This window comes from Neolamprologus multifasciatus, chromosome 6 (assembly GCF_963576455.1).
Source record: "Neolamprologus multifasciatus chromosome 6, fNeoMul1.2, whole genome shotgun sequence".
In the NCBI taxonomy this organism is placed as follows: Eukaryota; Metazoa; Chordata; class Actinopteri; order Cichliformes; family Cichlidae; genus Neolamprologus; species Neolamprologus multifasciatus.
In genome coordinates, this window is record NC_140444.1 from 28,953,187 (window position 1) to 28,978,612 (window position 25,426).

Consider the following 25,426-nt stretch of genomic DNA (forward strand, 5'->3'; position numbering starts at 1 on the left):
TTCAGGAGTACAATACATGTGGTGAAAGGGAAAATGCTCTCTGTCAGGATGGAAAAAGCTAAATGTGGAGGTGAAGAACCCAGGATTACCATTACAGTGAAAGGATGTTTATACTGCGGGCATGCTCATTGGTCAAAAGACTCCTGACAGAATCCGACAAGCTTGAGTGAACAATTTAATCATCACAACATCTGTACCTTTTAGTCTGATCAATTCCACATTACACTGCATCTGACGAACAGGATGCTCAATCTAATTTTTAGCATAAGGGTTAAAAGCGTCTGTGAAGCCTGACCTTTGTCTTCGTGCAGTCTACGCTGGAATTTGATATGCTTTAAGTAACAAACAGCAGATGTTGTTTGCATTCAGAAGAAGTAGTCAAGTTACGTGGTGCCTTTCCAGGGAGTAAATGTGATAGAATTGCTGCTTTTCTGGACCGTTGATGCACATCAATGCTGGGAAATAGGATGTGTTGGAGCACTCATGCATGCCGCCATGCGCTCAGTTCAGCCGTTTGAGCTTACACAGGAAACAAAAGGTCTAAGTGTATGGACAGGCATCACATCTCCTACCTGTGCTAAGCATCTGTTGGGACACATTTTCTCTTGGTCTGTCTTAAAATCAGTGTTATAACTTATGATGCAGTTTGATCTGAGATATTAGTTGTTTATTTAAAATTGGTAGGTTTTCTGAAATGCTGAAGTACAATTTTGTGGAAAAAAACTAGTATGTGTGTCTGTATAAAACAGCTTTGACAGGCGTCACTAATAGGGTGAGGGCTCTCTAGACAGTCTCGCAGGAAAAAAACTAAATATAAATAAAGCAGCTGTAGATGGAGTAGCAGTTTTTTTTCCTATTGCTTTGATGTCAGATGTCTTCTTCTAAGCCTGAAATGAGTTTTCATATCTGATTTGACATTTGTAAAATGGCACCTAAAACCATTATTACAGAATTTTCTGATTCCAGTCTGAAACTCTTCTCAATAAAATAAGAAAAGACTTGTTTTTTTTGTTTTCAACTTATTGTGCAAAGGCCGTGATTTCTGTGGCGTATGAATACAACAGAAATCAGCCGTGTTGTCTCAGAGTGACTAAAGCAGACTATTTCAAACACCACAAATAACACATTTTCCTTTCTGTGTCTCTGTCTGTCAGAAGTGGCTCCCTACCTACTAGGGGGTGGACAAGGGCAGCAGGTGGTGTTAGAGGGAAACAGACTGGTGCTGACCTGCCTGGCTGGAGGCAGCTGGCCTCTGCAGTACCGCTGGACTCTCAACAACAGCAACATCACTGACTGGATGCCACAGTACAGGTCAGTTAGCACCCACTGCCTAGTTATTATGTCAGACTTTCTGTCGTGGATCTTCTCATTGTCTTTAAGTGTATATGTCTTTCTCGTACCCTTCCTTTCATATACAAACATCTGCAGAGTAAGAGCTGTTCCTGTTAGAGATGGAGTGTGTGTAGAGGTCAGAGCATTCGGACAGCAGAGCCAAAGTGAGATTAATAATTACATTACCACCATAAATATGTATATGGTGTAGGTAAAGAGGAGGGGACCCAATCAATATGTCTGTGCTGTTTCTTTGCTTTTTGCCCTGTACTTTTTTTCTTCTCCTCCTCCTCCTGTGCCCCCTCTCTCTCTGTCCCTGTGTGTGTTGGTTGGTAAGAACTAAGCAATTCCTCTCGGCAAAACTGCAGCTGTGAAACAAAATTGTTTTTCACATCATTCAGAAATGGAGGGAATCTTGGGAATGCATACACACTGAGGGAGGGAGAGGTTGAGCCAGCAGTTTTGTAGGCAGTCGTTGTTCGAGCCAGGAGGTGCAGTGTGGCTCTGGACTGCTCTCAGCGTTCTGGCTACTTTAGTTTGGTGAGGCTATGCTGAATTGGCAAGCTGCAGTGAATATGAGTGTGTGTGCGTGTGTGTGTGTGTGAGGATGTGGCCATCTGCTAAGCCTGATTTTAGTGTTCTACCTTTGCAACTTTATATATGCTCATTTACATATTTTATTCTCAGTTAAATGAAGACATATAGTGTGGGATGAGATATTGAACCTCACTAGATCCTGATGTTTCAGCTATTGCAATGCATAGCGCCTTTCTGCCATTGATATATAGACCATTTTCAGCAAATTGTACGGCCTGCAGCTTTGTGCATGCTGCTGCGACAGGAGCGGGACCAAGCAGTGCTCGATAGCTGTGCTTTGCTGTGATTTTTGGTCACGTTTACAATTAATACTGGTCTCACAGATCCACTTGGTTTTACATAAACTCAGAAACATGCTTTGTGCTTCCACATAGTAAAATCTTCTTTCGAATTGTTACGACCCGTCTAGGGCCAGGCAGTAACACGAGTGAGGCCCTCGCATCCCCCCCAAGACCCAAGCAGCCACAAGAGACCAATCCTTCAGTTTTACGGTGATTTATTTACAATTTACAATGTGAAAAATAAAGGAACCAAAACGGGAGTGTCAATGCTTCAGGGTGAGCCAAAGCCAAAACAATAAACAAAACAGATCTAAACAAATCCCGCACCCCTGACCTCACCAAAACAAAGCCAAAAATAAAAACAGAGTCTAACCTCCTTAACTAACACAAAACAGGAGAAAAACGGGTGATCAAAAGAAAACGGCAGCTCACCCCTACCCACTCCACTTTCACAACTCTCAAAAACACACTGCAGCCAGCGGCTGCCACGTCAAGACTGCTGGGCCGTGAGGAGAAACCCGAAGACCTCTTTCGCTGTAGCACTCCAGACTCCTTATAATGGGCGGGTCCTCCAGCTGGAACCAGTCACGTCGTTGCAGCGTATCCATGCACCAATCGAAGCAGGGCCCTGGCACAGCTAAATTAACATGGGACATAACACCTGCACAAAACACACACGTAAACATACCAGTTCGTAACACCCCCTTCCATAAGAATTAAACAACCCTCCCATTGTTTAATTCCCAAACTATGAAATTGCTCTCGACAGGGCGTCAGCGATGACGTTTTCCGTTCCTTTCTTATGTTTGATATGCAGGTTAAAATCTTGCAAAAGAAGGGACCAACGCATAAGTCTCTGATTTGAGTTTTGCATCTGGGAGAGAAACACCAATGGATTGTGGTCAGTGAATACTTGAACAGGGATAGAGCTGGATCCGATATACACCTCGAAATGCTGCAGGGCTAACAACAAGGCAAGGGCTTCCTTTTCAATAGTGCTGTAGTTAATCTGATGTTTGTTGAACTTTTTTGAAAAATAACAAATAGGGCGATCCACGCCGCGATGGTCTTCCTGCATAAGGACAGCTCCTGCACCAGACGCACTAGCGTCAACCTCGAGCTTGAAAGGGGACATGAAGTTAGGTGCCGTAAGAACAGGGGAACTGCACAGTAATGCTTTCGCAGACTCGAAAGCAGTCTGACACACAGGCGTCCACACAAAAGGCTTCACCGGACTGATCAAATCGGTGAGAGGAACAACAACAGTGGCAAAGTTCTTACAAAAACCTCTGTAATAACCACACATTCCCAGAAATCGGCGCAGCGCCCTTCTCGTTTGTGGGACTGGAAACTCAACGATCGCCTGTATTTTCGCAGTCACCGGCAGTACTTGTCCCTGACCCACCTGTTTTCCTAGATATGTGATGGTGGCTCTGCCAAATTCACATTTGGCTAGGTTTAGCGTAAGCGAGGCTTTCTGAAAACGGCTGAAAACGAGAGAGAGGGTTTGTAAGTGGTCAGACCAGGTGGATGAGTAAATGACAACATCATCCAAGTAGGCATCGCAGTTATTCACGCCTGCCAGTACTTTGGCCATAAGACGCTGGAAAGTAGCGGGTGCATTACGCAACCCAAACGGCATAACCGTGTACTGGAGAAAATGATCTGGCGTGACAAAAGCAGATATCTCAGATGCTCTGGGAGTTAAAGGTACTTGCCAGTAACCTTTTAACAGATCAAGTTTGGTTACAAAAGATGCCGATCCCACTCTATCAATACAATCCTCCATTCTAGGAAGAGGAAATGAATCAGGTTTGGTAACAGCGTTAACTTTCCTGTAATCATTACAAAACCGAGGAGTGTTGTCAGGTTTTGGTACCAGCACACACGGCGAACTCCATGCGCTGGCGCTCGGAATGGCTAAACCGTGTTCTAAGAGATAGTCAACTTCCTTCTGCATTATCGCTCTTTTCACAGGGTTCACTCGATAGGCATGCTGCTTGATCGGTTTATGTCCTGCCACGTCAATGTCGTGGCACAGGACAGCAGTTTGACGAGGATGATCAGAAAAAAGTGATAAATTATTCTCTATCAGATCAGTGATGTCAGCTCGAGTGGGTTCAGATAGGTGGGCTAAATATGTGTCTAAATCATTTAAGATCTCCGAATTTTTCAACCGGCCGCTACCCAGCGCTTCACTTTTCTGGAGCAGTCCGTCATCAGAGGGTTCATAAGGAGAAACAACACTAGCGGCGCACACTGGAGATGGCGCACCCGAAGGGCTCCTCGAGTGATACGATTTTAACATATTAATATGACAAACCCTAGACTTTCTCCGACGGTCTGGGGTCTGGATCACATAATTGTTGTCACTGAGTTTCTGTTCCACCACATATGGGCCAGCGAACCGGGCTAACAAACTGGACCCTACCACAGGCAGCAACACCAACACTTTCTCGCCCGGCTGGAAACTTCTGCAAACAGCCTTTTTATCATAGCGAGCTTTCATTTTGGCCTGCGTATGTGACAGATTTTCTCGAGCTAACTGACATGCAAGGTGGAGTTTTTCCCGAAGTCCGCTAACATAATCCAAGACATTATGCTGAGTTTCAGAAGTTTCTGATAACCACTTCTCCTTCAGAAGGCGGAGGGGACCGCGGACCACATGTCCAAACACCAGATCCATCGGACTGAATCCCAAGGATTCCTGAGTGGTCTCCCTGACGGCAAATAACAATAACGGCAGACCCTCGTCCCATTCTCTACCCGACTCTGCGCAGAACTTGCGCAGCATAGCCTTGAGGGTTTGATGGAATCTCTCCAGAGCACCTTGACTTTCCGGGTGGTATGGACTGGATTTTACATGTTTTATGTGCAACTCCTCCACAACCTGTGCAAACACTTTTGAAGTAAAATTCGTTCCTTGGTCTGTTTGAATAACCTTTGGAAGCCCGAAAGTAGAGAAAAACTTAATTAGTGCTTTTATTACCGGTTTTGCTTTCAGCGTGCGTAGTGGGATTGCCTCCGGGAACCTTGTTGCTGAACACATTATTGTAAGTATGTATTGGTGTCCGGATTTAGTTTTTGGCAGGGGACCCACACAATCCAATATTACTTTTTCAAACGGCTCACCTATTACTGGAATAGGATGTAACGGAGCAGGTGGGATTGGTCTGTTAGGTTTCCCCGCCATCTGACATGTAGTACAGGTACGGCAATATGCCACCACATCAGCTTTCAGCCTTGGCCAAAAGAAGTTGCGCAACACCCGATGATAAGTTTTGTTCACCCCGAGATGTCCAGCCATGCTGGCATCATGCGCTAAGCTAAGCACCTGCCCTCGATGTGGCTTCGGCACCACCACCTGCGTAGCACCAGGCAAACCACTATGGTCAGGGGACCACCTTCTCATAAGAACTCCGTCTTGCACAAAAAAAGAAGTGGGGGATTTACTTTCTGCACTCGCGGCTGCGGATATAAAACAAGGAGCCAGTGATAAGTCCTTCCGCTGAGCGGTTATCAGTGCATCCCTATTCAACTTTTCATCCAACTCTGGCATCAGTTTTGTCACATCATTGCCGCTTCTTATTCTGCCACTCTCACAGCTGGGGAACTTTCTTTCATCTAGCGTCGCCATAAAGGTGTCAGCGACATTCACAACGTCGTCAAATTTGCGCGATTGCGCACGAGTAATAGCACAAACAGGAAACATACTGGATATAGGGGTGGCAGCATCAGTAACAGAAGCAACAGGCGTTTCCACCACTTCAGGCGGGGGAAAAACTGTCCCACCAGCCAAGTCATTTCCCAGAATAAATGAAACCCCTTTGATAGGCAACTGGGAACTCACGGCAACTTTAACATGCCCAGTTATTACGGGCGAATGCAAATGCACCTGGTGTAGCGGCGCCCGAAGAACGCTCATCTTAATTCCCCAAACTAACACATCTGAATCACAAGCAGTTTTATCTGACAATGGCAGTACTCTGTCCAACATAAATGACTGATGCGCACCTGTGTCCCGAAGAATAGTAACAGGCACTTTATCCCTCTCTTCTCCCGTCACAGAAACAAAGCCTTTGGTGATAAATGGTTTAAAACGTGGCTCTATTTCAGCATCCGCATGGTGCAAATCACGGGTGGAATGCATTTTAGGCGAAGGGACAACTTTAATAAGACCTACGCCGGCTGGAGTTTTAGAGCCTTTGCGCTGCTCCTTCCTCCGGAGCGCGGGACAGACAGCGATCAGATGTCCGGGTTCGCGACAATAAAAACAGTCGCGATTACCACCATCCTCCTGTCTATCCTTCAGTCCTACCTTTGGTGATCTTATCTTCCTCTCCTGTCCCACCCTGATATTTTGTGCGACAGCGGCTGAAAATATAGTTTTGTGAGTGAGAGTAAACTCATCAGCCATCACTGCCGCTTTAGCAAGTGACGTCACCTTTTGCTCATTCAGATAAATGACTACTTGGTCCGGCAAACGTTTTTTGAATTCCTCTAACAGAAGAAGCTCTTTCAGCCCCTCAAGATCCTTTACTTTACTGGCCTGCAACCATCGTTCAAACAAGCGACTTTTTTCACGGGCAAACTCCACAAATGTCTGATTGGCAGTTTTTTCACACTTCCTAAATTTCTGACGGTAGGCTTCTGGGACAAGCTCATATGCCTGCAACACAGTCTTCTTCATAATGTCATAATCCAGGCTATCTTCAATTGATAAACTGGTACACACTTCCTGGGCTTTGCCGACCAATTTGCATTGCAATAGCAGTGGCCAAAACTCCTTCGGCCAGCTTAACGCGGCCGCTATACGCTCAAAAGCATTAAAATAGGAGTCCACTTCGGCCTCACGAAATGGGGGAACCAGTTTAACGTGCTTAGTGATGTCAAAACCCGTTGAGACAGCGGTGGATGTACTAGGATGACTAGAGGCAGATGTGGAGGGCTTTCGCTCCAGCTCCAAAGCTCTGACACGGAGGTGCATTGCTTGTACCTCAAGCTCTTTAGCGCGGGTTTCCACCTCCCTTATACGGAGGGTCAAACGGAGATCCTCCGTAGACCGCCCCGCCAGGGGTTCCCCGGCCGTACCAGACTCAGCAGCTTCAGACTCCACCTCAGCTGCATCAGAGTCAACCTCAGCCGGGAGCACGTTTACAGGCCCTTTGGCATCCGGCTCCGGCTCAGCCTCCGGAGCCACCTTCACACCTCCGCCGCCAGGCTGCTCAACAGCTGCCTTCGGGGCATGAAGGATGCCTCGCTCCACCAGCCCTGCACACAAAGCGTCCTTAACCTCCGCTTTACGGGCACTATAGGACAGTTGAACATCATAAAAACTAGCAATAATTAGCAAATCCGCTTTCCTGCACTTCACTATTTTATCCCATGAAGGCGAGGTAACAAACTCATCCAATGAAAACTCCATAATCCCACACACCAACTATCCCCACACCAAGAAAACTGCCAAACAGACCAAAACCACAGAAAAGGGCAGAGGACGAGCCCCCAATTCATGTTACGACCCGTCTAGGGCCAGGCAGTAACACGAGTGAGGCCCTCGCATCCCCCCCAAGACCCAAGCAGCCACAAGAGACCAATCCTTCAGTTTTACGGTGATTTATTTACAATTTACAATGTGAAAAATAAAGGAACCAAAACGGGAGTGTCAATGCTTCAGGGTGAGCCAAAGCCAAAACAATAAACAAAACAGATCTAAACAAATCCCGCACCCCTGACCTCACCAAAACAAAGCCAAAAATAAAAACAGAGTCTAACCTCCTTAACTAACACAAAACAGGAGAAAAACGGGTGATCAAAAGAAAACGGCAGCTCACCCCTACCCACTCCACTTTCACAACTCTCAAAAACACACTGCAGCCAGCGGCTGCCACGTCAAGACTGCTGGGCCGTGAGGAGAAACCCGAAGACCTCTTTCGCTGTAGCACTCCAGACTCCTTATAATGGGCGGGTCCTCCAGCTGGAACCAGTCACGTCGTTGCAGCGTATCCATGCACCAATCGAAGCAGGGCCCTGGCACAGCTAAATTAACATGGGACATAACACCTGCACAAAACACACACGTAAACATACCAGAATATTTTATTTTTCTTCATCCTTTATCTTAGTTTAAAGCGCTGGTCAGTGGAGAATTCAGATGAACAGTCAGTGACAATGATTTACATTAATGGAAGCTTCAGCTCCGGCTTCTTTTATCATTGTCAGTTCAACGGCAGTAGCCTGCCACTTTTTACACATTGTGAGTTGGAATAAAAACATCACTAAGACAAGTTAGACTCTCGAAAAAAAAGAAGGCAGCAGCGTTTGCTTTGTTTTCAGGGACACTTATGACAAGGCTACTGCATTGTCTTCAAAACTGTATAACATGCTTGGCTGACAAACTTATTTCTCACAATGCATGTGTTTTTTCCCTCAAGCCAATACTTGTCTCAGTTACATGCTGTACAACTGCATAGTGGGAGGTAACATATGCTGTGCATCAAAGTAAGGCATACAGTTTTATAATAATATAAACCTGTTGAAAACACATACATATGAATAATTTCCGGTCTGATAAACTTCAGATTTAATGTAAAATGACTACCGCCCTACATTTACCTTCTTCTTTTGTGCAGTCTCTCATTACAGTATTACACAAAACAAAATAGATTTTTATTTCTTGAATCAGTCAATTACATTTAACGCTAAGCTTGTCAGAGAAACTGACTAGGAAATTACTGCACTGTCTATATATATCTGTATCTAAATATAGTGGTAGATGACAGAAATCTAGCAACTTGTTGGAACTTGAAACACATGGTGTTTCCGCTGCACACGGCTGTTGAAAATGTAGCTGACCAGAGAGGGAGATAGATTGGTGGTAGAAAGTGTCCAATATCAAAATCTGTTTTAGGATCAGAGCTGCTGTGTAATGTGTCGTTCCTGATTCAAATGGAGTTGGGTTTGTGAGTCTTTGATGTACATGTGTGTATTTGTGTCTGCGGGTTTGTGTATGTTGGCAGCATGCACTGACAGCCTGGGAGTTAAATACTTGGCTGTCCTGGTATTCGTAATGAGCCCCAAAGCGATGTCCGGTTTTGCTATGTCTATCCGGTTTGTGCAGAATATATGTGTGTGTGTGTGTGTGTGTGTGTGTGTGTGTATTTGTCCAGCATGGTACCAACCTAGATCCTATGCCAAGCTTCCCATTAGTGAAGCACAGTCCATTAAAACCCCATTAACAATCCTTCTCAGAAAAAAAAAGACCTCGCAAACATCAAAAACCTTTTCGTACGCGGCACACAGACGCAAACAGACACACATACATGTACACAAACTGTGCGTATGCTCTCTCTGCCTTCTGTTATCTGGAACCTTTTACAACCTTAGGCCCAATCCATTTTCTGAGATCAAGGACATGAAAGGGAATTACACAAGAGTGCACGCATATGGACAACCAGACCTCCACCTTGGTTCCCTTCTGTCTTGTTGGCCTCCAGACATCGCTCCCAGTTTTACTTTTATTTACAGCTTTGAGAAGAAAAACCTACCCTTATAGTCCTCCTCTCCATGTGTCCATCTTTAGGTTGTCTATGCCGTCCCTGAAGAGGACTGATGCTGGACTGTATCAGTGTATGGTGAGGAACAGGATGGGAGCAGTAATACACAGGAGAACGGAGGTGCAGGTGGCCTGTAAGTACACACAGCATACACGGACACACACGCTGGTTTAAAGTAAACTGAGCAAAACAACTGAGGATGTTGTTTTGTGCACAATTAAAACTTAACAAGCTTCAGCTTTGCTCAATTCTTACAATCTTACAAATATTGCCTCATTAAATATTGTTATTTATTACAAGTGCTAAATTTCTAAAAATACAAACTGTATTTCTTAAGACTAGAGGTCTGGTTGTATGTAATTTTATCAAGTTGACCAGCAGCTGGATATCCTGACAGTGCTAACCTTTTAGGAAATGAGGGCTCCCTCGGACCCTTTCAGATATAAACTTTCTTGTGAATGCACAAGGTGCCAGTCAACACCACCAGCAAAAGGATATTAACTCTGAACATGTCACTAGGGCGGGGCAAAAATATTTATCACGGTATATATTTGAAGATTTGCGATAGCGATATAACTGACGACGCGAGAAAAATACTCCACAACTTTATTAGTGCAAAAAAAACCATCAATGTATTTTCACTTAAACAAGCAGCTGTTTTTTATGTGCATTAAAGTTCTATAAAAATTTAACAGTGCAAATGCAAATTCCTTGCTGATAGTTTAACCAAAAGGCATTTCCAGTGGAAATTGGACAACATATCCTCAGCATAACCGTGTATAATATCCACAAAACTTAAAAAGAGGTTACACAGACACACAATATGGTAATATTATGTTGATGCACAGTACTTATCACTCCGCGAGGCTCCTGACTACAGTAGCCGTAATGCTCCGACAATCCATCAAGCGGTGTGGCTTTGTAGCTTAGCAAAGTTGTACTAAAACATTTTTTGACAGATTATCGAGCGCCGTGTACCACATAAAATTGTTTCGAGGTCAGTAAACACAACCAGAATTCATACATAAGGTGCACCGGATTATAAGGGGCACTGTCGATATCAGAAAATCAAAGGATTGATTTTAAGTGTGCCTTATTTTCCAAAAAACACGGTAATAATGACGGCCCGCTAGCAAATAGTGCTTTGGTGTGTATCTGATGGACAAAAGTCAAACCAGTTCCACACCACTGAAGTTGCAGCATTTTTACAAACCAATTCTGGTTCATCCGTTTCATTCAACGATCCGCTTTCTAATCCCTTCTAATTCTCCGTCGCTGCCTTGCTTTTCCGCCATGTGCGTATGAAAACAAAGGCACTGCACATGTGCGTTTTACCCATATTCTATCGCAATATTTCATTTTCTTATCATTGCTTAACACTATATCGGTATTACCGTGAACGGTATGATATAGCCCAGCCCTACATGTCACAACAGTAAGCGTGGAGCTATCCAAATACACATGACTGTTACAGTGAGAGACCATGCAGAGTGGCTAACACTTCGTTTTTCAAATTAGTCATGTTTGAGTTCAAAATATAATTTGTAAATGTTTGGCTTCCACATTGCTTGTACTCTTTCTAATGGCTCTGTCACATTAGAGTAAAAATACCACTTCAACCTTCTTGCGACTAGGAAACATTTGTGGTTTCTCTGTGACTGCATTCTTTTTTTTTTAATTCAGTTACTGCTGTAGTGAGCTGCTCCTCTGTGCAACACCCTCAATTGCAGCTGCATGGGATGCTCACTCTCACTCTCAGACTAACCTGGCAAAGGTTTAGAAATGATTCCAGTGTAATTCATAAGTACAGTCAGATCGACAACATGTTTCAATCACTGAGTCAGTCTGCACCAATAAGCAACTTGTCTGCGATATGTCTCTTTGCAAAAGGAAACTTGACTCATCTGGTTCCCAACTACCTGGATTCTGGTTTTATTCCAATATGAAAACAAGGTTGCCAAGAGCCTGTCATTGTAGTTAGAACTTCTGTCCTGTCTGTCCTTCCATTAATGTAACTGCATTAATGTTACAAAATTGTGCTTTAAATCTATGAGGTTCTGCCTGAAATCTGAATATAAGTAGTTAATTTGAACATATGTGAGTAAAAGGCACCAGATTTGCAATCTCAAACCGGTAGCAGACTAACTCAGTTGTATTTTCATTTCATTCCTCTCTTGACGTCTTGACAGGCCAATGTTTCTTTGAAGCCGTCTTTAAAGCAACCATTTTAAAGACAGCTAGACAAGTTCGTCATACACAGTCTTAATAATTTTGGGTGTGCTACGGTCTCCGACCACTGTTTTCACTCGTGTGACTGTAGCATGAATTATCCAGTAATTACATAGTTGTCAACTGTCTAAGAAAAGAAACATGTATTTGTTTCCTTTACAAAGACGATTAATCAAAACCAAGCCAACTAAAATCTTGGCTCTTTGATCGACTGGAGGTATACACTGTTCAGTTTTTATTAAATTCCTCAGTGTGAGTATAAAATGCTCTCAAAGACGGGGATGATTTTCAGATTTGAATTTTAAATGGTCCCGTTAACGATGACGCTAATTAGCTTGTTAGCTAACAGATGCTATATTTGAAATTTGAGATCTTCCTTCTTTAACAAGAAAACTTCTCAGTAAATTAAATGTATTCCCATATGGACAGCAAACAGCACAGCATGAAGAAAACAGTCGTTTGGAGGACCTGTGTGCTTCAATCACATATTCACATTTAAATTACCCACTACACCTCTGGAGCTCCATTTTTCTAACTATTATACGGCTAAATGTGATCTAACTGATTTCCCTGTGTTGGTGTTGTTGCTGCATTTTCATAATAATCTTTGGAATCAACGAGGATCAAGTTTCTAGTTTTGAAACATGTATTTAAATAAAACCTTCTCCTAGAACAAATAGCAAGCATTCCAGGTGTTTTCTTTATTAATTTATACAATATTATAAGCATATCATCAATTTATGTTTGCCGTTAGCCAAATTTTAGCTACCTATTTTAGGTTGCTAGTGATGGTTTAAAAAGCATTAGATAACATCTTGGCTAATGCTAACTGACTGTGAAGACAGCGTGGTTGGTCAGTTCCAATACTGATTCTAGATCAACAGTTTTATGATGATGTAGGGACAACACCAACACCGGCATTGATTGTGCAGTAAATGTATTGTGATGCATTGGTGTTGATCTTCATACTCTTCATCCTTCTCTCTTTTCCTCGAGTTCTGGGTAACTTCTCAGCCGAAGAGCAGAGAAAGACGGTGACTCAGGGCCGAGCAGCCCTCATCAACCCTCCTCCCCTCGCTTCGTTTCCTCAACCATTGGTCACATGGTACAAAGATGGACACAAGATAATCCCCAACAACCGAATGTAGGTGTTTCTTTTACCCTTTTGCTTTGTGTCTTGAGCACGCGCTCGTGTTTGTATGGTGTCTTTTGCAGTCTCGAGCACAAAGTGTGTCTAACAAAATACCGCCCGAGATAAAATTTTAATTTTACAGTTCTTATCCCACAGTGGTGTATTAATTAGTGTTCTGCAGAAGCATAAAAGTTCTTTTAATCCTCGCATGTCAATTGCTATGAATAATAAGCTATTTAGATAACTGACCCTTTTCATAAGAAGAGACACAGGACATTATCAAGAGAAGATAAAGCGGGCTTTTCAGTGAATCAAATCTACAAGGTTATTAAGTAATTTTAGGTGCATGGGAGATATTCTTTTATATTAATTGTACAGCAGAGATATGAGGGTCCCTGTGTTGTGTAAGCTGTGCTTCACAGTCTTTTTGTTTGATGTTATTCTCCAGCTCTTTTTGAAATGCTGACAATTTGCATATTATTTCTTAGTTGCTACAGATATCCTGTAAGTGTCACTCTTTTGAAAAAATGCTCATAAGCTAAGCGTCGAGCACAGTGATGGTAGTGTGCTGTTGGTTTGCAGAGTGGTGTGATATAGATTCAGGCAGCATTTTAAATTAATTTGGGATATGCACCTTTTTGAATCGGCTCCTCAGTGACAATAGCTGTTGAGATGGAGACCTTCAGTGATTTTATTAGTCTCTGCTTGCACTCTGAGATAACTAACTCCCCATTAAGACCACTAACTGCTCCCCAGTGTGTTATTGAATGAAATTGTCAGTGGTCTTGCTGTACACGTAAACGGTCAGACAGCAACTTTTTCACCCCTTTAACAGACCTCCAAAGAGCTTTTCAGAATGCTATGTGGATTCAGGTTATATAAACAGGTTTTTTTTTACTTGGGGGGGCGGGGAGGTTGCTCTTGTTTCTGGTTCACATCAAGTTTGAATTTGCTTTTTAATTTGGACGAACTAGGATAATGTACTCCTGTTAAGTTAATGGGGCTTCATTGAGAGTGGCTTAATGATAGTGGACTGCAATTATTTTGCTGCACAAGACACTATCTGCATGAAGGTGTTTACAGTCAAAGCATCCCTGCTGAAGTGTGCTCCCTGCTGCTGTACACGAAAATAAAAAAACAAAGAGGAGCCCTTGTTATAGTTACAGATTATTCCGTGATTATTTCAATAAAAATACATCTGCAGTGGATATGGAGCATCTGTGGCCAGGGGACAAGATTGTTAGTGCCTGAAGCTTTTCTTTTGTGTTTGCTTGTATCTTAGCGCTACCGACCAACCACATTTAAGCAGGTTTTATTGATGTGCCGGTAAACAGTGAAGAAAAACGATCCGCAATCTTAAAAACACTAGCTACTGTGGGAGGAGGATTTAACCTTTAAAATTAGCAAGAGGGAATCAGTGGTAGAGATTTTCTCAGCTTTATTAGAGCCTGACCAATTTATCAGCAGGCTGATATGTTCAGCTGATATTAGCTCATAACATTCATGTTATGAGTGTTGATACTGGATAATTTGTCCAACAGGGGGTACTCTGCAACTTCCTTGTTGACAACACACAAACATAACAACACGATGATACAAGCAGAGTCTGGCAGAGAGGAAATAAGTTAATAACAAGCAAGATTACAAATATAAGGCAAATTAGATTATTTGGTTTGTGTGTCTGAAAGAAAACAACATTGGCTGTTATCAGATATCAGAATATTTGATTGTTAAATCACCAAATATCTGTATAGATGTTGATCTTAAAATTTATCACTTCTCCTTATGTTGCTACTGCCACTATTATGTTTTTCATCAATTTCTGAACTAACTTTGAAACAAAAGCACACAACAAACCCAGGCACCCCTTTCTCTACATACCAGTTTCAGGACCTTTAGTAACATCTCAAGTGCTCGTTGGGACATTAATGAGTCCAATTCTAGTCTCACAGACCTGCTGTGGAGGATGTATCCTCACATTAACCCTGAAAAGAGCTGGTTTATAAGATCTGACATGTGACTCCATGGTGACTTTAAAAGCCTGCTAGCATATGCGGAGCAGGGCTCGCAAAATCGCTAGCCTGACGTCCCGGAGCTAGCGATTTTTCCAGTCGGGCTACCAAAACCTGTCTCTGCCCTGCCCGTCGGGCTATCATAGGAAGGAAAAATATACGTCAATGCTTTTGCATTCTTTCGGAAATGTAGTTGGGTAATTATGTCATTGGCATCGGTGAGCCAGAATTTGCGCTTGTTTTTTGCTTTCACTTTGCAATTGCGCGAACTGTGTATAGAGAGCGACAGCACTGATTGGTGAGTGATGATAATTTGCACCAATTCCTCTGACATCGTCTTATCAATCGTTAGCTTACTATGCAAACATGACAAGTGAAATCTCCCGCAGCTTAAACATGTGAGAGGTTGATCGTGCAGAGAATCGCTGAGCGTTATGTGAGTGCGTGCGTAAAAGCAGCAGGATATATATTTTAGTAATGCTGAGCCAAATAAGACAGGTCAGGGTGAAGAAGTGACAGCCAAAGAAAAGCTTACCACAAAACGGAAAAGTTATGACAAATAAGACTATAAGGCAAAAAGAAGGTGCAGCTTTATGGTTTCATGGACAAAAGAATTTCTGCGGCTGCAATATGACGAGCTAAATAACCAGGGCTGCACATAAGTGGTCCGCAGGTGCGCATTCGCTGTCAAAATAAAAGACGCGCACAAGATAAGAAGTTGCAACGCGTGTTTGCATACATAAGATTTTCAGGAGGAGGACAGACATTTGTTTAGAACTCTTAAAGATGTCGAAGAAGCTCCTTTAAGCAATTACTGTGATGTTCCTCCACCTCCAAAGAAATGTCAGAAGGAGTCCGAACCACAAAAGAAGCTTGTATTCACGGAAAAGTGGTTGCAGGAGGTGAGCTGGCTTCAAACAAATGATGAACGCACGGAGATGTGGTGCAGAATGTGCCGTGAAAATCCCACTCTAGCGGACAAAAACAGTGCCTTTTATATGGACGCAAACGCGCGTTGCAACTTCTTATCTGGTGCACGTCTTTTATTTTGACAGCGAATGCGCACATGCGGACCACTTATGTGCACCCGTGTAAATAACATAATGTTTTGTCGGGTGTGTTGTTGGTTTTCCCTCGATTTCTGAGTCGACAAGCGCCTTTGTTACTGGGACCAGTCATTTTAAGAAAGGCCCCCATTAGAACCCATGAGAAATGCATTATTGCTCAGTCTGCAATATCTTTCCCAGAACAAACACCAATTGCAAATAACATACTAAAGATAAACCTGAAAAATCTGTTTAGAACAGCGTACTATGTTGCAAAGAGTGAACTACCAGTGGCACAATTTAGCAGTCTTTGCAAACTTCAAAAAGCAAATGGCCTCGATCTTGGTTCCACTTGCCTCTTACCCGTGACTTCAGTGGAAATTTCAAATTCAGGATCTGACACAGACTGATTCATGTTCTACACAGTTCTTACAAGTTCATAGAAATTTCTGTTCAATTAGAACCAAGTATTTGAGTTGATGATTGTAATTTTTATACAATGTTGTAATTTGTGTTTCAACAATTTTTTGATTAATGTTTTGTTTCCGTTACAATATTATACTTTAATGTATAATACTGTAACAGAAACAAAACAGGAAACAAAACATCAATCAAAAAATTGCTCTTTTTTTATTCGGGCTACTTAAATATATTTTGGGCTACCAAAAACTGAAGAGTCTCTGCCCAAAAGGCAGAGTATACATTTAAATTTGGATTCTAATATCTATCTACTGTAAATCAACCCTGACAGCAATGAAAAACTTTAAAGTATCAACCTTTTTGTCAGAACTGCTCCTGACACAAAGGTTAAGTACTATATTAATGCCTGGATATATTCTGGAAGCTCCATAGCCTACAGTACACCAATAGAGGGAAATATATAATTAATAGTAAAAGCCTAAGGTGAAGCTGAGGTGGGTGCATGGATCGTAGAGTAAGCACTGATGTAACAGTTGCAGCAGTAGGTTAGCAGAGCATTTAAACAATGTGATGTGACAGTGAACAATCGGCTGCCTGATTTTATCATATCCACAAGCCTGAGGCCAATAGATGTCTGCAGCCTGCAGATGTCAAATGGTCACAGCCACAAGGAATGTGTGGGCACCTGACTATGGTTAGAGTTGGAGGTCACATCATCCAGAATGATCTCTACGGTGATGATGATGATGTAAACTGTTTACCAGTGTAAACGGTACATGGTTACAGATGATGTTAAAACAGCTCTTTTTAGAGCACATTGTATTTCACTTTATACAGCACATTTGTGGTGCACTTACAGTATATCAAAAATTAAAAAGCTTCAGGCGGTTTATATATATACGTGTTGATAATTGATTCAGAAAGTATGGTTGTTATGGTTTTAACCGTACCTGCTTCAGGTGATACAAGATATTTCCAGCTTCTTGGATCACAGGAACAATTGTTTATTCACTTTGTAATTATTGTAATGACTGGGGATTGCATTTTGTGTGCGCGTGTGTGTGTGTGTGAGATTATCCTTGTTTTGTCTTTTATTACTTTTCTGTTCCATTATATCCAAATGGGCTGCAGTGTTTGAAATACAGTTCCAAGTTTGGCAGGTATACTCAGCTGAGCAGTCAACACAGAGATTACAGTGGCCAGTATTGAAAATGGTATATGTCGCTGAAGTAGCTCCAGTGGCTCCATTACTCTTTGCCATTTATCTTGATTAAGTTGAGGGGGGAAAAAACTGATAAAACTTTCTCCCCTAAAATGCACAGTCAAGACATTTTATTACCAGGAAAACCCATAAAATTCATGAGTTTTCTCGGCTATTTATTGCAGACACAGTTTGCACTGAATTCCAGACTGCCTCCACTAAAGTAATAAGAAATTAAGGCATTTATATGAAATACAATGTAAGTGGCATTCTGTTAATAACAAGCCGCTGTGCTTTTTCACATGGCAAAAGCTTGGCACTCAATGTAGGATGCATTTTATTTAGACCATATTGCAATCTTATAAAGATGGAATGAGGTGTGTTGCCTCTAATAATTTGGTATGAATAGTTTCCATCTCAGTTATCTGTCTTGAATGCTGACAGCAGTCTCTCCAGTCCTCGAGAGAGGTAGATATGAGAAACAGAGAAACCAGTAGAAACTCTAGAGATTCATCTTTTTTTCATTTTCTTTTCATCTGATGCAGTTTTTGACTGCTCTGGTATAGAGGTGGATCAGAATAGTAAAATAAAAAAGAGAGACAATCAGTCTTTTTGCTAAGTTAACAGATTATAACAGGCTTAGAGCATTTATTGGCAGCTGAGCTAGCCAAAATACACTGTAACCCAGACGTTCCCAAAGTGTGGGGCCCGCCCCCTAGGGGGGGCGCAGAGCCATTGCAGGGGGGGCGCGGCATGAAAAGGGAAAAAAAAAACAACAACAACGCTTGGACACTGCTAGCACGGGCGCCCACGCAAACGCAAAGCAGGAGATGAAGCATCGCTGAATATGTTTCCAAACCAACTTCATTCTAAGCCAAAGATTAGAAAATATGGTGAAGCAAATCTTCCCTTTGGTTTCACCTGCACAAGTGCCAAGGTAGGTCTCCCTGCAGGATTGGTTTTCCCTTTGTTGGGAGCAGCGCTGGGCTGTTTAAATCACGGACAAACAGTATCCCACATTCTTGATTTGTAGTTCACAAACACTTGTTGTAATGACTAACTACTCCTGACATTTTGGAGATGTTAGCTCTTTATACAGTAAAGTTACAGTGGGATACAAATATTTTCTTACTACCTGTAATTTATTGCAGATTACTTGTATTTGCTTAATTGTTTACTAAATGTTTGAGGTGTGAAATAAACCAAATGGAGCAAAATATGGGTGTGTGTGGTTGGAGGATGTGTTCGTGCGTGCGTGCGTGCGTGCGTGCGTGCGTGCGCGCGTGCGCGAGGGGGGGGCGCGAACATTTTTCTTGTAAAACAAGGGGGGCCCAGCAAAAAAGGTTTGGGAACCACTGCTGTAACCAATGCCCAGCACATTCCTGGTGCTAGCTAGCTGCCTGACTTTGGCCAGCAGTCTGTTTTAACAGATACAGGGTTATGAAACAAAGTTGTTCATAAATCATGATCAGTTCAATTCAATTAAATGTTATTAATGTAGCACCAAATCACAACAACAGTCACCTCAAGTTGCTCTATATTTATATATTAGTGTAAAAAACTCTATACTAATACAATCAGGCACCACTGTATAAGCAAACACTTGGAGACAGTGGAAAGGAAAAACTCATTTTAAACAGGAACGAATTAGCAACAACCAAGCTTAGGGAGGGGCAGCCATCTGCCATGACTGTTTGGGGATGAGGGGAGGGAGACAGGACAAAAGACAAGCAGTGGAAGTGAGCCAGAGTAACATGTTTTCATTTATTTACACATGTAGCAGCTCTAAAATAGAAACACATAATGTAGATAAAATACACTCATATTGTCACTTAGACATGTTTTTGTGATTGTGTTTTTTTGTATATTGAGTGAAAAACACGTGGTTTCTAGTGATGATTGCAAGGTTTTAGCTAGAAAAGTTTTTTGAGCCAGCAGCAGCAATGGGTCAGGGATTTGGTACAATGTAACGCTGTGCTCGTTTCATGTAGCACTGTCCACCTGCTATGACGCTAATTGTTAATTGTGTGCTGGCTGAGACAGAACAGTGGGGCTACATATGTGCGCCTCGACACACACAGGATGAGGGGGGAGGCACCCTGGGAGCGAAACATCATATTATATCATAACCTCATTTATATTCAGTGATGAATGATTTAGCTCAACCTTGAATAATGGACATAAGTGGACTGATTTCAGCTGAACACGTAAAATAAAATAAAGTCTGAACACTTTCCTGGTACTTTATTCTAGCAGTAGGTAATCTTAACTGTTATAGAAAAACTCTCCAGTGCACAGACCATAGCGGTCAACTTAGAGTAGGCGGGCCAGCGCTCTCGTATTACAGCCATGTAATGATACCACTGAACATAAATTATCACTTATATTTCTGTCCTGGTTGCTTAATAGATCTTTAGCAAAAACCTATATCCACAAAGCAACAAATCCACACTCCTCTGAACCTTACAGAACCACAGTAGGCCACTCCCTTATTTCCCAAGAGGTCACCACAACGGATGGATCCACATGTTTGATTTGGCACAGATTTTAGGCCAGATGCCCTTCCTGATTCAACCCTGGGTCTAGTGCCTGGGTCTGGCACTAGGAGTACACCAGCTTGTGAATCCCTGTGGTTGGGTTTGTCTCCTGCTGGACTAGAACCGGATATCTTTCACCATTATAAAGCACAGTTCTCTGTGATATCTATGCAGTACAAGTAGTAAAAATACAAATTATAGAGACTCTTCTCCCTCAAGATGTATTTGTTTATTCCTATTAAGAGGTGGGTACACCCTTGGGAGCAGTTGTGTTGGCACTTTGTTTGGGCGGAGAAGATCTGATTGGTGTGAACCTTGGGAGCGAAGAGTCTCAAATTCAAGGTTTTCGCACCAGTATCTGTATCCACGGCAACAACATAAAAATGACAGCTAGTTCTGCCCCTTTGCAAAGTCTGAGCATGGTGAAATATTTTGTAAACAGAAATATTTTAAATAAAATTGCAACATTTTCATTCCAATCATTTCATGGGTTTCTGGTGTTCCTGCTCTTCCAAAACAGAGTCGCCTATAATGTGACTAAGTGGATCTCTCCATGCCATTATCAGGTATTAATATAATCTGGATAAAAACATTCAGCTCTGCATTGTGAATTGAAATATTCTGATTTGCTTGCAGCCCACATTCACATACTGAGATGAAGATTCATGCATAACACTTCCTTTGAACCCTCATAGAAAAGACTAATTTGCACCTTTCTTCACAGCTCCCCTCCTGTCTCTACAAGACACTCTTTCCCCCTCTCACCTCCCTGCTCCATGTCTGTCCTCCTACTTTTCTGTCTCTAAATTATTCTTCATATTGCTTTGTTCCCTCAGTTGGCTGCCCTTCTCTCACTCTTTGCCTCTTTTATGGTCATTATCATGCTACAGGATATAGTGTTATACGGAACTCATAAACCTCTGTTTCTGAATAAACTGCTTAACGGCTGTGGTGCGTGCACGAACACACACACGCACGCACGCACGCACACACACACACACACACACACACACACACACACGCACTGAAAATCTGTCTCTTCAGACCAATCTCAGTTGCGTCTACCTGGCACAAGCGTCTCTGTGTGTGCTCATGCGTGTCAGAGTGAGTGCAGTGAATATTTGCACAGCCCTACGTGTGTAACGGTGTGTGTGTGTGTGAGGTTACGCTGGCTGATCCTGCGGTCCGGTGAGACGGGGCCAGATGGTGCCTGGCGGTTGGCTGTCTTCGTGGTGACCGAGTTGATGATTTCGTTTATGAAGTTTATTGATCCGATATGCATCACTCCCAGAGTCCCCAGCCCCATCTCACTGTCTGTCTCTCTACCTCTCCCCCTGCTCTCAATTTATGTCCATGTGCCTGCCCCTAACTGCCCCACTCTGCATATCCAACACACACAAACAAACACACACACGTGCACACACACACACACACACACACACACACACACACACACAAAAAAAAAAACCACACACACACACACACACACACACACACACATCCTGTCGATGAACATTCCCAAACTCCCCAGCCCTCAAAATACTGGCCAGCAAAGAACTTACAAGCTGTCACTTCCCACACACTCTGCTCTAATCTAATGGAGCCCCCACTCCCTGTCCTCTCCATCTCCACTCCATGCTGCTCTGCCATCTCTCTGATGTCCCACCCCTCTCCCTCTCCTTGCAAAATGTTTTTCCTGCCCTCATCCTCCTATTTTTAAACGGGCTCTAAACTTCAGACTTTTTTTTCTCTCTCAGCTGTCCAGCAGCAGTTAAAAAACAACTTGGGGACAGTGCTCCCACCTCAGCGCCGCAGACACTGATATATATTTGAGCTGTGACCTGCTGCCCAGGTCGAGAGGAGAGAGCTGCTGTTTTTAATTAGCTCTGTGGCCTGTGGCAGATGGACGTGAAATGATTCTGATAGCCGGCAGCTTCAAGAGGACGGGCTGGACGAGGAGAATTAGAACTCGCCTTTCTTTTTCCATCAGGGACACATGAAGCCCGGATTGATCAAATAAAGGCAGTGATCTATGCAGAAGCATGCCAGGAAAGACAGTGAATATTTCAGCTTCTTGTTGCTGGGGAGTTGAGCGGTGTGCAGAGCAGTGATGTCACAAGCCATCAGTGTCAGAACTGGGCCTTATGGGAACTATTTCTCCTTATACGTGGCCTAAGCTGCCATACGCCGTGGTGGGGTATGTGTGAGTGTGTGTGTTTCTGAAAATTCATTCATTTTAATTTGTCAAACACTACTCTAACAGAAGGAACGATTCATTATTTCACTGCTCTCCGTCGCACGCACACACGTACGCACATATAATCAGCAGAGGTCTGAACAGAAGGAACTTTCTCGGTGTCTGAACTTTGCAAGCAGATGTTGTGTGTGTTTGTGTGTGTGAGAGCGTGCGCACATATTCATGTGTATGGATGAGGCAAACAGCAAGATCAAGAGGAAAAGAGCATCATTTGGAGGGAGACTTAAAAGACACGTAGCCTTAGATCCCACCACATGTTGAAAAATGCAGCCGGCCATTTGAAAGGTCTTCCATCCACGACAGTAGCGCCGCAGTTGTTAATGACTGCGTTTCTCACGGCGTGCAAAAGGAAGCATCAAAGTGGCTGAGGAGAAGAAGAAGAAGACATGAATAAAAAAAAAGCTTGCAGGAAATGAATATGGAGTAAAGAGTTTAAGCTCATCTCAATCCATTGTGTCTGGAACTTAATCTCTGGAGCCACCAGAAGCTTAGATACTGTATGTGACTTTCTTCTCAATGATATGATTTAGTTACTTTTGGGATTACAAAGACATCCCAGACATGTAGGATTTAAAGACATGTGGCAGTACTACGATGAACCATGTGCCAAATTTTTTCTGCACTTAACGCATATACTGTATTCTACAATCCTCTTTTTGTCAGTCTTTGTTAAAGCTTTCATTTATTTTTTTATTACATAAACTTTCTTACAGAGCAAGTACAGTTGTGAGTCTTATCCAAGTTCTTGTACTTTCTTATTTTAATGTTTATATGGAGCACTGAGAAACTTTATTCATCTCTCAAATTTAGAGTGGGTTTATTAGACTTTCTGAAACCTTATACACTGCTCAAAGAAAGAAAGAAAAAAAAAGGAACACTCTGAGAACACATCGTGTCTCGATGGAGAAAAAATCACGCTGGATATCTATGCTGATATGGACCAGGTAATTTGTTAGGAATGAAAGGATGCCACATCATTTTATGGAAATGAAAATTATCAACCTACAGAGGGGCTGAATTCAAAGACGCTGCGAAAAGCAAAGGGAAAAAATGAAGCGACAGGCTCAGTCCATTTTGCCAAAATTTCATTTCAGAAACCGAAAATTGTACTCAGTAGTTTGTATGGCCCCCACGTACTCCTAAAGAGACAACGGCATTGCTTATCCTGTTCCTCCTTTCACTAAGCAGCAGATATCTGTCCTGCTGATCGGTTAATCAATCAATCAATCAATCTTTATTTATAAAGCACTTTTCATACAAAAAAAAATGTAGCACAAAGTGCTTTACATGGTTAAAAGCAGCCCACCCAGCCCTCCAACTCACTCCCCACACTTTCATTAACATAAGCGATGTGAATACAGACATATCCCCCCCCCCCCCACACACACACACACACACCCCACACACACACATGCACACTTAAAAAGTAAAATTGGACTGGGTACGCATGAGCCAAGTGAGGAAACACTATCACAGAGAGCCGTCTGCACCGGAAGCCGGTCGCAGACCGCAGCCTCCAGGCTGGGCACACAGCAGGAGGGAGGCAAAGAAGCCCCCCAGCCAGGCTGAGAGGACCCCCAGAGCCCCAGCAGCCACGGTCGATTACAGCCCCGGTGCAGAGAGCGCCCTCCGAGGAAACACTGGAGATATGACACAATAGGATATATACAGGGTAAAAAGATAAAATAAATAAGAACGGGATACAATATAAATATAAATATAAATAGAGTAAGAAGATTAAAAAATGAATAAGAATAAAATCAATAAATATTAGGTAAAACCTAAATTAACAATAGAATAACAGGATAGAATAAATAAGCGTAAAATAAATAAACGTTAAGTAAAAGCTAAATTAAAAAGGTGGGTCTTGAGCCTGTTCTTAAAAACATGTACGTTCTCTGCGGCCCTGAGCTCCTCCGGCAGGCTGTTCCACAGACGAGGACCATACCACTGAAAAGCTGCCTCTCCGTGAGTATGTGTTCTGACTTTAGGGACAATCAAAAGGCCAGTAACAGAGGACCTCAAGGTCCGCGAGGGTTCATATGGTAAAAGCAGATCTGAGAGATAAGAAGGCCCAAGACCATTAAGACATTTAAAAACCAATAAAAGAACTTTAAAATCGATCCTGAAACACACGGGGAGCCAATGCAGCGATTCTAAGGACCTTCTACAGCCCTGTCCAGCTGTCCTACAGGAATTGCCTGTCTCCTGAACTTCCACCACGCTGTTGAGCCTGTGCTGGGAGAGACAGTAAACATTCTGCCAATGGCACGTGTTGATGTGCCATCCTTCAGGAGCTGGACTACCTGAGCAACCTCTGTAGAGTCCAGGTATCGCCTCGTGCTACCAGTAGTGACACTGAGCCCAACCAAATGCAGTCAGAAAAGACGAGGAGGAAAAATAACCCCCTCTGTTAATTAACTGACCACATCAATATCCCAGAGGTTTTATTGATGTCATGCTATACTATGATTTAAAAATGTTCCTGAATTATTTTTTGAGCAGTGTGTAATGTTCGTGTAAGTTCAGTCATCCACCCATGGTAGCCTTAAATGAGTTGACCTCTCATCCAAGAGGTTACTTTAGTTTTAACAGCTGATGGAGAGTTGCAGGTATTTAAACCCCCAGTGTTGTTGTCCCTTTGGAGGTGGTCCTGAGAATCATTGATCCACCCTGTCATCATGTGAGCTGTTAGGGTCACAAGAGCTTTGGTGTCAGTGTATAGACTACCGTCCTCTTCACAAGGCTCGCAAAATTTCAAAATCTCTGGTAGCCCTTCGGGCAGGCATTCTTCAGTTTTTGGTAGCCCAAAATAAATTTAAGTAG

The 25,426-nt window shown here is 42.7% G+C and overlaps 1 protein-coding gene across 2 annotated transcripts in view; it reads left to right on the forward strand.

Moving 5' to 3' along the window:
- LOC146517236 (protein sidekick-1-like) overlaps positions 1-25,426 on the forward strand; it is a 295,230-nt gene that overhangs the window by 105,066 nt on the left and 164,738 nt on the right. For both annotated transcript variants that reach the window (XM_085163638.1, XM_085163639.1), the window contains exons 2-4: positions 1,155-1,311; positions 9,793-9,899; positions 12,992-13,139. In XM_085163638.1, the coding sequence (XP_085019764.1) occupies positions 1,155-1,311; positions 9,793-9,899; positions 12,992-13,139 (412 nt within the window). The remainder of the gene's footprint in view (positions 1-1,154; positions 1,312-9,792; positions 9,900-12,991; positions 13,140-25,426) is intronic.